Consider the following 13,870-nt stretch of genomic DNA (forward strand, 5'->3'; position numbering starts at 1 on the left):
ACAATTTGTTCAGGAGCTTCGGAAGAAATTTTTTGTTTAAGGATACCTCCATAACCGATTTCAGATGCGTCGGTTTCGACTATTTTGAGAGAGCCGGGAGTTGGAATGCCAAGGCAAGGCAAAGTCTTGACATGATTTTTGATCTGTTTGACAATGGAAGTATGATTTTGTGACCATGATGCTAATGCAATTACCAACCACTTGGCTCTGATACCAAATGGGGCAGAACTAACAACAGGCGGCAAAGCCAGCCATAGAATATAAAGTGCGGAAGTAAATCATAAAATAGCAGCAGGAGGCATAGCCGTCCATATAATTTAAAGTGCAGAAATAAAACATATTAAGACAGAGTAGCATATCAAAATAATGAATTAAACGTAATGATGCAAGTATATTTGGAAAATAAGTTTTATTGAAAACTTACTGCAATGCAGATAACAAACAGGTATTGCCTAATGGCAGATGAAACAAGTAAACAAATAGATGGAGCTCGCAGGCATCCTGAATAATATATTTGTATTACAAGTGTTTGAATAATCTCAGAGAGATAATATTGAACTGAGCTTTTGAAGTTAAAAACTTATATCCTTCTTCTGAAGATGAATCCTCATTATATAGAGCGAGGGTGAAAGACTTGTCCAAATGATCCGGGAATCCCGCTGTCTGCTAAAGCTGGGTAAAAGAATAGTGAAGATGCTTTGATTCTTTTACAAAAGTTAAATGAATAGTGACCTTTTTGTTTTTCACTATTGTGAATAGTGACATTTTTGTTTTCACTATTGTGAATAGTGACTTTTTTGTTTTTCACTATTGGAGAATAATGCTTTGTCTTTTGCGGAAGAGATGGAAACAGCTACTGCTGATGATGTTGCTGGGCTGACACAATCACATGGGCAAATATTGCTTCTCAGATATCAAATGGGTCCTGGGCATCTTGAAAATCTGCTTGATCAGCCCATTTGGCGGGAAGCTGAGACGAGGCATCAGAATTATCTGAATCTGAGCCTGAACCTTTTTTCTTTTGCAGCAATGCTGCTTCCGCCATTAGCAGCTGAGCCATATCCAGCAGTTGGGTAGTTTTTTCTTTCTTTGAACTGGAGGACTTGGCTGACTTGGAAATTCCTTTGAGAGAGGAAGATGGACTAATGTCTGATAAGGACTGAACTGGTTCCTGAGCTTTTGGTAATTCAGGAAATTGCTGATGAATTGGCAAAGCTTGTGAGGACGAAGATGAAACTTTGATTGGCAGTGCCTGAAAAGATGCCTGGGGAAATTCCACTTTTACAAGATCAATAATTTTTTGGTGGTTGAATTTATCCCACCATTTTACCCATCTGGTTCTGTAAATACCACCGGTGTCGACTTCAAAGTTCCATTTGAGAATCCATGGGATCTTGTATTTGGCCATGAGCAGTGAAAAAATAGTAACTCTGTTGTCGAAACGACTTCTGTCAAAACTGGGCTGGAAGTTGTTTGTGAGTACATGACGAAGGTCATCTGGAATGATGGAAGAGCTTGGGCCATGGGAAGCCCACCAATCTGGAAACCATGCAGGAAACCGCAATCTGAAATTCTTATCAAAAGTTATGAACCATGAATGACTAAAGTCTTCTGTCTGGTGGAGAAAAATGTTGGTCCATGCTTGGATATAATCATAGTAATTGTAATGATTGTTTGGGATGAGAACATGCTGGGTATGAAGGGGTTTTGTGTGATAAAGGGGAATTCCCCATTCGAGTTCGGTAAGGAATTTTCCAATATGGAGTGAATGATACAATATTTTGTTTTGGTGAGTGGTACTGTAAATTGGCTTAATAGCAATGCTTTCTGTTTCTGAGAGGATAGCCTGGTAATATTTTAGGCTTTTATAGGATTCAGTTGGTAAGAAATGAAAATTTGGTGGAAGGAGTAATTTGGCAATGCGCTCTGGGGGTTGGTTTTTGTCAATATGAAGAGGAATGCTAAAAAGCTTTTCAGAATGAGGGTTCTGGACATATGGTGATGTTTTAGCATAGCTAGGTGTTTTTGGTTGTGAGGGAGCTGGAGAACGAACTGATGAGTAAGGATCATAAGGGGTGGCTAAGGCCGTTTGGTAATTTGGTCGGATATTTCCTACTGTTGATCCTAAGGGAGTAAATCTGTTTGTAATGGCGAGGGCCGATGAAGAGTCGGGAATAGACTCTTGTTTTACTGGTGCTGGGGTTTGGGTAAGGGTGGCTGGGAGCCTTCGTTGCTGAGTAGGATTAGTACCCATTCTTCCCCTGCAAAAATTCTCTGGTTAGAAAATCTGGGATGCAATTCTGGCTGCCTTTAATGTATTCAATATCAAAATCAAAAATACTTAATATGGCTTGCCAGCGTGCAAAAATTTGTTTTGATGCAATATTTTGAACATCTTTTTGTAAAACATGTTTTGCAGATTTGCAATCAACACGAACTAAAAATTTTTGATTTAATAAATCATCTTGGAATTTGCTAATACATAATACAATAGATAAAATCTCTTTTTTAATAGTACTATAATTAGCTTGAGCAGAATTCCAAACTCCTGAATGGAAACGAACAATTTGTTCAGGAGCTTCGGAAGAAATTTTTTGTTTAAGGATACCTCCATAACCGATTTCAGATGCGTCGGTTTCGACTATTTTGAGAGAGCCGGGAGTTGGAATGCCAAGGCAAGGCAAAGTCTTGACATGATTTTTGATCTGTTTGACAATGGAAGTATGATTTTGTGACCATGATGGAGGATTTTCCTTGAGACGATCAAACAAGGGCTTACATTGTTGACGCAGATGAGGATAAAATTCTGAAACATAATTGAGAGATCCAAGGAATCTTTGAAGCTGGGTTTTATCAAGAATTTGATCTGGAAATTTATCAGCAAACTGGATGACTCGATCTATTGGTTGAATGGTAGACCTGTAAATATGGTAACCTAAAAATCTAACTCTGGTTTGAAATAACTTAATCTTAGATGCCGAAACAACTAACCCATTGGACCTAATGATCCTAACAAATGCATGCAAATGCTTCCAATGCTCTTCTATTGATTTTGAGAAAATTAATACATCATCAATATAAACAATCGAAAAATGGCTGTATTGATTAAAAATTTCATTCATGATATTTTGAAATTCACTTGGTGCATTTTTCAAGCCGAAAGGCATTACATTCCACTCATAATGTCCGAAAGGAGTTACAAAAGCAGTTTTGTATTTATCAGATTCATGAATTTGAATTTGCCAAAAGCCTGATTTCATATCAAATTTAGAAAAAACAGTTGCCTGAGAAAGTCTCTTTATCAAGTCTCTTTTGTTAGGAATTGGATATCGGATCCATTCTAAAACATCATTCAATGGTTTGTAGTTGATAACCAGTCGTGGAGCACCGCGTTCTAATTCTGCGTTTTTCTGGACATAAAAAGCAGGGCATGACCATGGAGATTTGCTTTTACGGATAATTCCTTTTTCTAAAAGTTGATTAATTTCAGTTTTACAAAACTCTAAAACTTCTTGATTCATTTGAATTGGTCGTGCTTTTGTGGGGATTTTTGACTCAATAAAATCTTTAATATAAGGTAGTTTAACAATATGTTGTTTTCTGTGCCAAAAAGCATTTGGAAGATCGGAACAAATTTCTTTAGTAAGCTTATCAGAAAACTGGCAAATAGAATCTAATAAAGATTTGTTTGTTAATTGTTCTTCAATTCTTTTGTGAAGAATTTCTTCCTGTAAAAAAGCAATTTGTTGGGATTTTGCAGTAATCTGGTTGAGAGTTTTTGAAACATTATCTTTTTGAAGTTGTTTTAACTTTTTAAGATCTGTTTCCATGCAAAATTCAAAAGTAATTTTTTGGCCAAAAACCTTGGTAGAAATACAGTTGTGATGAACTTTGAAAGGATAAATTAATGCAATGAAAGGGAGTCCCAAAATAACTGGATCAGAAATATTTTTGATTAAAACAAATGGAGTTTTAAAACAAATATTTTGTTGACAAACATGGGCTTTGGGAATTTCATATTTTAGTTTCATCGGGGATTGATTTGCAGCGCTAAGTGTTTCCGTAGACTTGTGAAAATATTTAGTAGGTATTAATCCTTCTTGAATGCAATTTAAATCTGCACCTGAATCAATTAAAGCGATGGTTTCTAAATGAAAATCTTCGATTACTATCGTAACTTTAGAATACCATTTTCGAATTCTTATTTTATCTAAAAGACTTAAAACAAGTTCTTTTGAAGAAGAAGATTTAGTCGAGTGAGCGTCGGAATCGGAATTTGAGGAAGAACCATTTTGTTCTTGGACGAGTTCTTGCGTACGTACTCTACTGAGTTGTGAACGAATGTCGGTATTTTCGGATTTTAAAAACTTAATTTCCGATTTGATTTGATTAACTTCTTTTTGCAAATCTTTGAGGGTGATCTCCTTTTTGGATTTATTAAAACGTTCCAAAGTGGTACTGAGAGAAATCTTTTGAGAAGAAATTTGACTAGTGCCAGGTTCATGAGAAGAAATCAAATTTTTGAGTTTTTTCAAATAAAAAGATTTTAAATCAGGATCATCGACTTTACTAATTAATTCTATTAAAAACTCTTCTTGTTCTTCTTGCTTATTAAGCACTGAAATTTTGTTACAACAAGTGTCCGTGCACCCAAACTTAATGTTTGGCGAGGAGACGTCGCTAGAACTGCTAGAATCGGAGACGGAAAAATCGGGATTTTTGTCAGATTGACTAGAGTCGGTATTTCTAATTTCTAAAGCCTGGATAAGTTGAACCTTCTCTTCTTCAGAGATTTTTAGTTGGTTAATAACCTTTTTAACCTTGCATTCATTTGCATAATGACCAAATTTACCACACTTGTAACACTTTCCCTTTTTATTTTGAAAATCCTTTTTAGACTTTCGAAAAGGTTTTTTGTTTGAAGATGGTTTTTCATAAAATTTATTTGTCTGAAAAGGTTTGTTGGAAGATCTTTTGTTTTTATAAAATCTGGATTGATGTTTAGAAAACTTGCTGGTTTGTTGGGCTTTTTTCTTTTTACTCGAAGGAGCGATTGGAGGTAAACCATATTGTTCACAAAATGTTCCAAGTTCGTATTTAGCAATAGATTTATCTTTATGAACTTGTTTTGAAATCTTCATGTCGATACACATTTTCAATCCTTCCTTTTGAATAACATTAACTATGTTACCATAAGTAAGGGTATGATAAGGTATGACACCTTCTTCATTTACTAAAACATTTCGAATTTTGTGAGCAAAAAGATTTGGTAAACCATTGATAAATTTTTCTTTCCAAAAAGGTTGATTACTATCTTCCCGAAGCATAACTCTGGATATGAAAACATCTTTATACCATCTGAAATCACTTAAGGTTGGACACCTTAAATTACTCAGTTGGTCGTGAATACGCGTAGTAACGTTGCTGGGTGTTCCTATAAAGTGTTCTATAATCGTATAAAGTAAAGTATTTACTCCGTCGGGTATTCCCTGTCCTATCGTTTCGTCAAAAATGGGAAATCCTTCCTCATCTTTTTTGACCGCAAAGCGTATTTCATCTCTGGACTGAGAAGTTAAGTGCTTCTCCCACCAAGAATGAAGCATTCCAGTGAAACCAGTGACGAGAAGATCAACGATTTGTGTTTGTGTAAAATTGTGATTTGAAATGTAGCTATTAGCAACCATGGACATGTGTTGAAGTTTGTTCAAAAGTTCTTGTTCGGATAAGCCATCTATGTTCCACTCATAAAGTTTGTCGGCTGAAACTGAAAATTGATTTTGAATATTTCGTTCTTCAAATTGAAGGTCAGGAGGAGTTGGCCTGGGATACCAGTTTTTTGTGAGAGAAGTAGGGTTGACCGGATGAGTACGAATACGTTTTAAATCAAGAGTTGGTTGAAGATCAATGTTGTGAAAAGCATTTTCAATATTTTGAATAGCAGAACTAGTTTCCGTGTCCTGAGAAGAATCCGGATCAGATGTGTTTTCTTCTTCGACAGAAACATCATTGTTTTGCAAAACATTAACAACTTTTTCTTTTTTGAGCTCAGTGAGCATATGATCAATTTTTTGTAAAGTAGTCATGGATTTTAAAGCAGTGGAACTTGAAGCAATATCAGTAAAATTTACTAAGGGTTTTTCTTTTGGAGAAGATTTTGGTTGAGACAATTTGTCGATTTTGGTTTCAATTTTGTCTAATTGTTTTCCAATAGTATGAAGACTTTGGTTTGTAAAATTATTCTGTTCAATGACAGGTTTAAAACCAGAATCTTCTTTTGGAATTTTAAAAGGGGTTGCGGGGATGTTGGTATTACCAGTGGAAATCAAAATAGTTTCTTTGGGAGGATGACTGGAAGAAATCAAAGTTTTGTCTTCCTTAACCCAATTTTCTTTGGTAACAACCGTAACTTTATTTTTTGTTTCAAAATGTTTTTCAATAAAATCAAAGAAAGATATTTCAAATTGGTATTGTTCTACAAAAGCTTTCCATTCGGCATATATGGCTAGCTTTTCTTCATCACAATACTTTTTTCTAAAAATATTTCTTCTGGGAATATTTTCCTCAGAAGCGATGTCAGCTTTAAGCTTCCTCCATCGGATTTTTTGTGGTTTATTTAAAACAAGTAATTGGTGATTCACCGATGTTGTTTCAAAATCAGAAGGAGTTGGAGAAGTGGGTTCTTCATGGTTTGGAGGATGATAAATAGGATGTGCAACTTGTGAAGAAGTGTCGACAGACTTTAATTTGAGTAAATCATTGACTAGATCTTGTTGTGCAGCTTCCTGCTCTTTTAACTTTTTGTTTACTAAAGATTTGATCAAATCTTGATCTCGACCCAGTCTATCGGTTGACGTGGATCCAGAAAAAGACTGTCTGCTAGGAGTAAAAGATTTGTGTGACAAAACTGATTCACAAGATTTTCTTGCTGGACGATCAAAATTGATTTTAACTGTGCCATCAAAATATTGTTCAATGTTGTCAAGATTAACGAGGCTGTTTTGGACGGAAACCGGCTTACTTTCATTAATTAAACACCAATCTGAGGGGAGACTGATGTCTGACCACCTAATGGTTCTTGGTACTCTAATGTTTGCACTTTCTTGGGTTGTTTGGATTAAAAGAGTGTGGTCGCGAGGACTTTTGTTCAAAGCTTGAAAATTCATGTTTGTGCCAGTGACTTTGTAATAAACTCTAAAAATAAGTGCCAAAGGTTGTGTTCCTTCCAGGACTTGGTACCCGGAGGTTTTGATATTAAGAGTAAGAGCTTTTAAAACATGTGGATCTGAAAGACTTATTGTGAGATCGGGAAAACAATCAAAATGGATAGGTCCGTTATAAAGACTTGATTCAATCATTCCAAGAATACTATCGTTAAAATCAGTAAATCGGGCGTCACGAAGACATAAAAGAATAGACGTATTAAGACCTTTTCGTGTTAAAGGTTTAACAGCGATTTGAACTAAACCAATGTGAAGATAGTTATGACCGTTTTTGCGATGCGCTTTGATTTGTTCTGGAGAAAATAATTGACAAGTCTCATGTTCTTTGCTAAGAGCATAAGCCTTCTCAACTGTTTTGACGTGATGTTCGGATTTAAAAGAGGTCAAAGACCATTTTTTCTTGTAAATATTTTGGGTTGAAACTTTTGGAATGTTCCAGTCGGAAAAATCAATACTTTCGTCTGTTTGAAAATCCAGTTTTTGTTCTTCATTGACAATGTCAGGTATAGTTCCTAAGGTGGATCTAGAGCTAGTGCTGGCCATTGAACTAGATCTAAATAATCTACTCATGAAATGCACAAAACAAGTATACTATATGCAAGACTTAAAAGATTCACCTTCCTCGTATGTCTAGACTCTTCCCCCGCTCATGCGCTCCGCTCATGCCTCTCCTGGGACTTATTGTTTGGACCACGTCTTACTGTTTGGCTGGAAGAAAGAAGAACTGAGGACCGACGATTAAGAAATGCAGATAAGAAACAAGTATGTGGATAACAATGAACAGATTAGATAGATGCTAATGCAATTATATATATATATATATATATATATTCATGGATCCTTTAACAAGAGGGATCCCTATTTTTTTTTAAAAAAAAATAGGGACACCCTCTTGACCGTTGCATTGGCTTTAATGAAATTGTGTGGTTGAGATTAAATCACAGGCCACACAATTTCATTAAAACCAAATCTAATGGTCAAGAGGGTGCCCCATTTTTTTTGAAAAATGGAGATCCCTCTTGTTAAAGGATCTGTGTGTGTGTGTGTCTGTATATATGTATATATATGTATGTGTATATATATATATATATGTATGTGTGTGTATATATATATATATGTATGTATGTGTATATATATATATGTATGTATGTATATATATATATATATATATATATATATGTATGTATGTATGTATGTATGTATGTATATGTATTATGCCTCTTAAGAGAAGGAACCCATTTAAAAAAATAAGAATTAGTTGTGGGACCACTTCACATTAAACTTTAATAATTTAAATGGTCTTTTTTGTAAGTCTCAATTCATAGATAATCTTTACAAAAATCAATTCAATTTGAAACCATTTTCTTATTTAATTGTCATGATAAAATTTCAATATTTCTTAAAACATAATGTTCGTCAAATTCTTTAAACTAAATTAGATGTCTCAATAATTTAGTTAATATTTTATAAGGATGATCTATGAATGCTAATCAACTAATTAATCAGCATCATGAAGTGCTCACCCAAACAACTTCCTTAAAAGCATGGATTCAGTCCACATATAGGCTATATAGGCTAGCCCCACAATTAATCCCTAAACTTCCATTAATTAATCATGAATTTTGAAAACTAGCCTCTCTGGCCAGCACTCAAGTTTAGAACAGACTGAGCGTAATTGTAGAAAGCCTCACCATTGCAGTAATTCCTAGAACCGGATCCATTTATACTGTGTCTGCTGAGCAAGCAATTCAGGCCGTTGAAATTTGATCCAACGACTACAAGTATTATAACTTTTAGAGGGCCCCTTGTTTGTAGCAGTTTGATCAAATTTCAATGGTCCGGATCGCCTACTCAACAGGCTCAGTTTTATTGGATCCGGAGGGGATCTGGTTCGTAATTCCCAAAACCATACGCCTCTGCTAAAATCAGTGAGGTCATGACTGAGATGGGTTTAAATTTTTATATACACACACAAGAATGTTCAAATTCAAACCGACCTTTGAACGGTACAGAGATAAGCATTTGTACTGAAAAGTTTCAAAACCAAACAAATTGACGAAATTCGAGCTCGAGGTTCACCACCTAAATTCAACTTGAACGTGCAAATGTTCGATTTTACGCGCGTATTATGTGTAGGTGGTTGATAATATATAGATCAGCACATATGGTAAGTTCTAATGTTTGAGTTATTATCCAAAATAATAGACGAAAGTGAGGTTATAAGAATGGGATTACATATATACGCTGTTGCATAATTCATTTGCTTATAAGAATTTATCCCTTCAACGTGCATGCATCAATTTCAAAAGAAGAAACTTTCTCATTCTTCTAATATTGCTTCATTGCTTGTTAACAAATTAAGGACATACCATTACAAAATATTAGCAAGGATGTTAATCGTACGTATGTACATGTCTACCGTGATTTGATGATTAATTTCTCTTATAACACTCATAGTTGGGTTGGAGTTAATTAAAAGAAATTCAATTACTTGGTTATTAAGTTGTCCCAAGTCCAAGAGGGTAAAAACACAGGCAGGGGCTAGGAACAAGGACGCACACAACATGCAAATGGTATGACTAATCTACGTATAACTCAAAAGACATGTAACATATTGGAGTTTGCCTCAGTGTAAGAAATGGTAATGTTAGGGAGGCTAAATATGTGGATTAAATTTTATAAACTAAATGACATATAAGTTCATGATTGGATTATTACTTAACTGTTGATTAACGTGTTTATTTTATTATTGATGACACATCATTTAGATTGCAAATTTAGTCTACCTAATTTTACTCAGGTAAGAAATTAAGCTGACGGTAGACACTAGCTTTCTTGATTCTGTTATTTGTTTCACATCTTGTGCATGCAGTCCCACTTTTCTATTGTATATTACATCTGGTTTACTTATTTACTCCAACTAAAAGGACTTTAGTTAAATCTCTCTCTCCCCCCAAGGCCAGGCCCCCATGCATATATTTTGAAGAAGGGAGTGAGTTGCACCTCTTTCTTAGGGTGGGTGTGTCTTGGGACCCAACACAATTGAAATTTGAAAGAAAGGGGAAAGGACAAAAGGGGAGAGTACCCACATCTTCATTTCCCTTTCTCCTCCTCCTTAGTCTCCCCACCCATAGACCTCCATGTTCTTGTGCTTTCTAGACCTACCAACCTCTTAAATCTCTTCCGATGTCAAAAACCTGCATTTAATTCTCTCATTCTATTTATCTCTCCTGCCCTACATATATCACATCGACGACCAGCTACCATAGTACTTCAAACACTCCATTGTTGAGCCTGCTTTCGTCTCCAATATCTCTATATATCTGCAGCATTCGAGAAAGAATATATAGTCTGTGCTTCTCAATTAATATGTCAACCAGTACTGCTCATCATTGTATTCTTCTCCTTTTTCTTCTATGTCTTTCTTTGCATGCATGCAATGCCGGGCGTCTTCGTGCTGTTCAGAAGAAGTCCGACAACAAATTTCACATCATCAAGAAGGTAATATATGGCGCATATTTTGTTAAATAGTTTTTCTTAGATAGTTTTTCAAATTTGAGTTGTGTACAACATAAATAGTTGATTGGGAAATAGTATTTGACATTGGTATCAATTTACAAAACCTGATAGCGTGGATATATTACTAACACGTACTGCGTTGATTTTGGTTGTTATTTCTTTATATTGGCGGTGTACCAGATACTATAGATTGGTTCTTGTAAGCAACTAATCAGCACTCCACATCCAAAAGATTGGATGAATTTATACCAAGCCAGTTAACTACTTAATTAACTATAGATTTATGGTATTTTGCAGAGTACTCAAGCAAGGGGTTCCGATGATAGCATTCCAGTTGTGCCAATGATGAAGTCTTTCTTATCAAAGCCATCACTTGATCAAGTGGAAAAAGGAGAAAGCACAGTACTACAGACTCAAAGTGATAGTATTAATACTAAGGAGCCCAAGCAAACAAAGACCAATGATGATTTGAAGACCAAATCAAGAAAAAATACGAAAGGATCGGCCTCAGCCTCAGGTGCTTCTGTTGATCACCCAATAACTTCAAAGCATGATAAGTCATCGTTCGTTTCAGTTTCATGGCGTGTGCTCCGCAATAAGCGAGGAGTTCAGAAGCAACCTGGGTTTAATCTGGACTACTCACCCCCAAAGACACACCCTCCCTCTCATAACTGAGATCTTCAAAACATATATCATATATATATATATATATATATATATATATATATATATATATATATATATGAAAACCTAATTTTGTTGCTTTCCCTTTCTTTTCGAGCTGTGCTTTAAAACTAATATTTATACTTCTCTAGCTCTTTCAATCCATTCCACCAATAAGCATGTGGGAAGTTATTGCAGTCAAGAAACCACTAGGGCCTCACAGAATTCCTCCTAGCTAGCTATAGCTAGGGTTACATGCTCTTGCCGGCAAGAAGTACCATATATAAGTTATGACATATGATTGACTGTTTTAACAAAAATGGATACCGTATGTGTTATCAGGCTTTTCAATCATCCATTATTATATTTACATCAGAGAATGCCTCATCTTCTTCTTTCTTAACACAATCTTATCAATGCTGTTGTAGTTAATTACGAGTAAGCCAGGACTCCAAAATAATTTTCACATGGGTTAAATATACAGGAACTGGGAAAGAGTACTGCAAGACATGTCTTGGATCTGCATGCCCAGCTATTCTAATTTTAATAGTTATGCATTAGGAAATTTTGAATGGATAAGTAGTTTACCTGCCCAGTTTTGCATTTGGTAAAACACGTATATTTACCAGTGGTAATCGTAAAGCTCAGAACACACTGTTGTGTGTTGGGATAATGGGATCGACTTAATTCATGATTCAGATGTTCCTGCCCAGATCTTTGATATCTTTAATTGTGATCTTTTGATGAACATCGCTCAATAAACCCTTCGAATTATGGAGGTAGAATAATATATAACTTAAAAGAAGTAGAGACGTGCATATGATACATGACCAGAGTATCTCAGACATTGATGGGTCAAGCATATATGTATCAGATATAAAGTGGTTGGTTTTTAATTGAGGAGGATGCATGGCAGTTGTAGCATGGCCCTACACTTCTAGTTAAAGTTCATATAACATGCATCGCTTTGGTATTTCTTTCTTATTCTTTTCGGTCAACAGGTATATACGTTCCTTTTGAGGAAGGTTAATATATAATTAGCAGTTGGTTTTCTAATTTAATCTCATCAAGTTGATTTATAGTAGATAATCGGTATATATCTTTAATCCTTTTTTATCCTTTATGGATTTGGATTTTGAATACGAGTTTTGTCCTAAGTTATTCTAGGAAATAAAAAGAAATTACAAAATGATCAACTACAAGAGTGGTGGCATAGTTAAAAAGAAACAAACTAACTAAAATGATCGTAACATCAGTGGTGGTGTACTCATGTCATAAAAGTCAGTCTCCATTGTTAGAGTCACCTAAAGACCAGGAGGCTACATGACCTTCACTTCTACTAAGTTCCGGCTTCTCCTTCAATCCCAATTCTCTTTACACTTCAGGAAATGCCCTTCATCCTTTATAAGTCTGACTCTACCACTAAGTAATATATCATTCCAACGAGTTGGTCATAATTGGTATATTAGAGTACATCTAATTCGTAAGGGTTCAAATTAATTTACCACTTCATTCTAATATATAGCAATACCTTGTTCAATTCCTTTTTACACGTTAATTTGGGGACTTTTGGTGGGTTATGACTACCACTTTGCATGTGGTGTGCCTTTTTGAGGTCGTTGACAATGCAATGAACTTCAAATTTCAAAGTCTTCTTTTTTATTTTGTATAACAAGAAAAGACAGTTAACGTTTTTTGCTGCTTGACCTTCATTACCTTCAGCATATTGTTCATACAACCATATTTCCCCCAAGTCAAGTTAATAATATTCAACCTCACTAGTTTACAAAAAATTCAACTTGTTAGAGTGGTCATTAGGCAGGCATGCACCATGTCCGAGAGGACCCAGATCTAAACCTGAGAGACATAAGATGCAACATTTTCAAGGGTGTCCCCCAAAACAGATAAAATATAAATGTGATTCAACTGAGTTTTTAAAATCCCAATATAACGAGTAGTGGATCAATATATCTTTATTAAGGGTAATGTAGACAAACATCCCATAGCATCCTCCACCCCCGGCAGTAGCTAAAATTCTTTACAACCCATAAATTGGGAAGCCTATGTGCCTCTTTCCAACATGATCCAACGGTTCGTATTGCACACCGCCTAATTCCCATTACCAAAACTTGTTAATTTCCGTTCCTTGTTTGTTTGTTTTTCCATTATTTTTCTTTCTCATTCATCCCAAAGAAAATAAAAATGAGAAAGAAAGAAGAGAGTTGGGGAAATATACAGTTTCCAAGACGGGATCGTTTCCCTCTACTTAATAAACCAGATTGAAGCTCCCTATATATTTTGTCTCCCAAGATTAAGAGAAATTTTTTACTATGACAGAAACACAGGTGATACACCACGTGTTGTTATATAAGTAGTGAAATGTTTTATATTTTAAGTTATTAACTTTTTAACACACATATCTCATTATTTGTGTAGTGACACGTGGTGTACCATCACATATGCCGGTC

At 35.2% G+C, this 13,870-nt stretch overlaps 2 protein-coding genes across 2 annotated transcripts; one reads left to right on the forward strand and one right to left on the reverse strand.

Moving 5' to 3' along the window:
• Nucleotides 1–873: 873 nt before the first annotated feature.
• Nucleotides 874–7,966, reverse strand: LOC148698604 (uncharacterized). The gene is made up of 2 exons (XM_088677316.1): nucleotides 7,838–7,966; nucleotides 874–2,261 (listed from the first exon to the last, which is right to left on the reverse strand). The coding sequence occupies exons 1-2, from the start codon at nucleotides 7,882–7,884 to the stop codon at nucleotides 908–910; spliced, it is 1,401 nt and encodes a 466-aa protein (XP_088533442.1). The 5' UTR covers nucleotides 7,885–7,966; the 3' UTR covers nucleotides 874–907.
• Nucleotides 7,967–10,589: 2,623 nt separating this feature from the next.
• Nucleotides 10,590–11,414, forward strand: LOC148698605 (uncharacterized). The gene is made up of 2 exons (XM_088677323.1): nucleotides 10,590–10,721; nucleotides 11,037–11,414. The coding sequence occupies exons 1-2, from the start codon at nucleotides 10,590–10,592 to the stop codon at nucleotides 11,412–11,414; spliced, it is 510 nt and encodes a 169-aa protein (XP_088533449.1).
• The last annotated feature ends 2,456 nt before the right edge of the window (nucleotides 11,415–13,870 follow it).

Source organism: Pyrus communis, chromosome 2 (genome assembly GCF_041283825.1).
Source record: "Pyrus communis isolate YQ-2024b chromosome 2, ASM4128382v1, whole genome shotgun sequence".
In the NCBI taxonomy this organism is placed as follows: Eukaryota; Viridiplantae; Streptophyta; class Magnoliopsida; order Rosales; family Rosaceae; genus Pyrus; species Pyrus communis.

Coding starts and splice junctions, on each gene's coding strand:
- LOC148698604 (XM_088677316.1), bottom strand. CDS start 7,884: ATGAGCGGAGCGCATGAGCGGGGGAAGAGTCTAGACATACGAGGAAG. Junction 2,262..7,837: donor AGTCTAGACATACGAGGAAG/GTGAATCTTTTA, acceptor GAATTTTTGCAG/GGGAAGAATGGGTACTAATC.
- LOC148698605 (XM_088677323.1), top strand. CDS start 10,590: ATGTCAACCAGTACTGCTCATCATTGTATTCTTCTCCTTTTTCTTCTA. Junction 10,722..11,036: donor AATTTCACATCATCAAGAAG/GTAATATATGGC, acceptor GGTATTTTGCAG/AGTACTCAAGCAAGGGGTTC.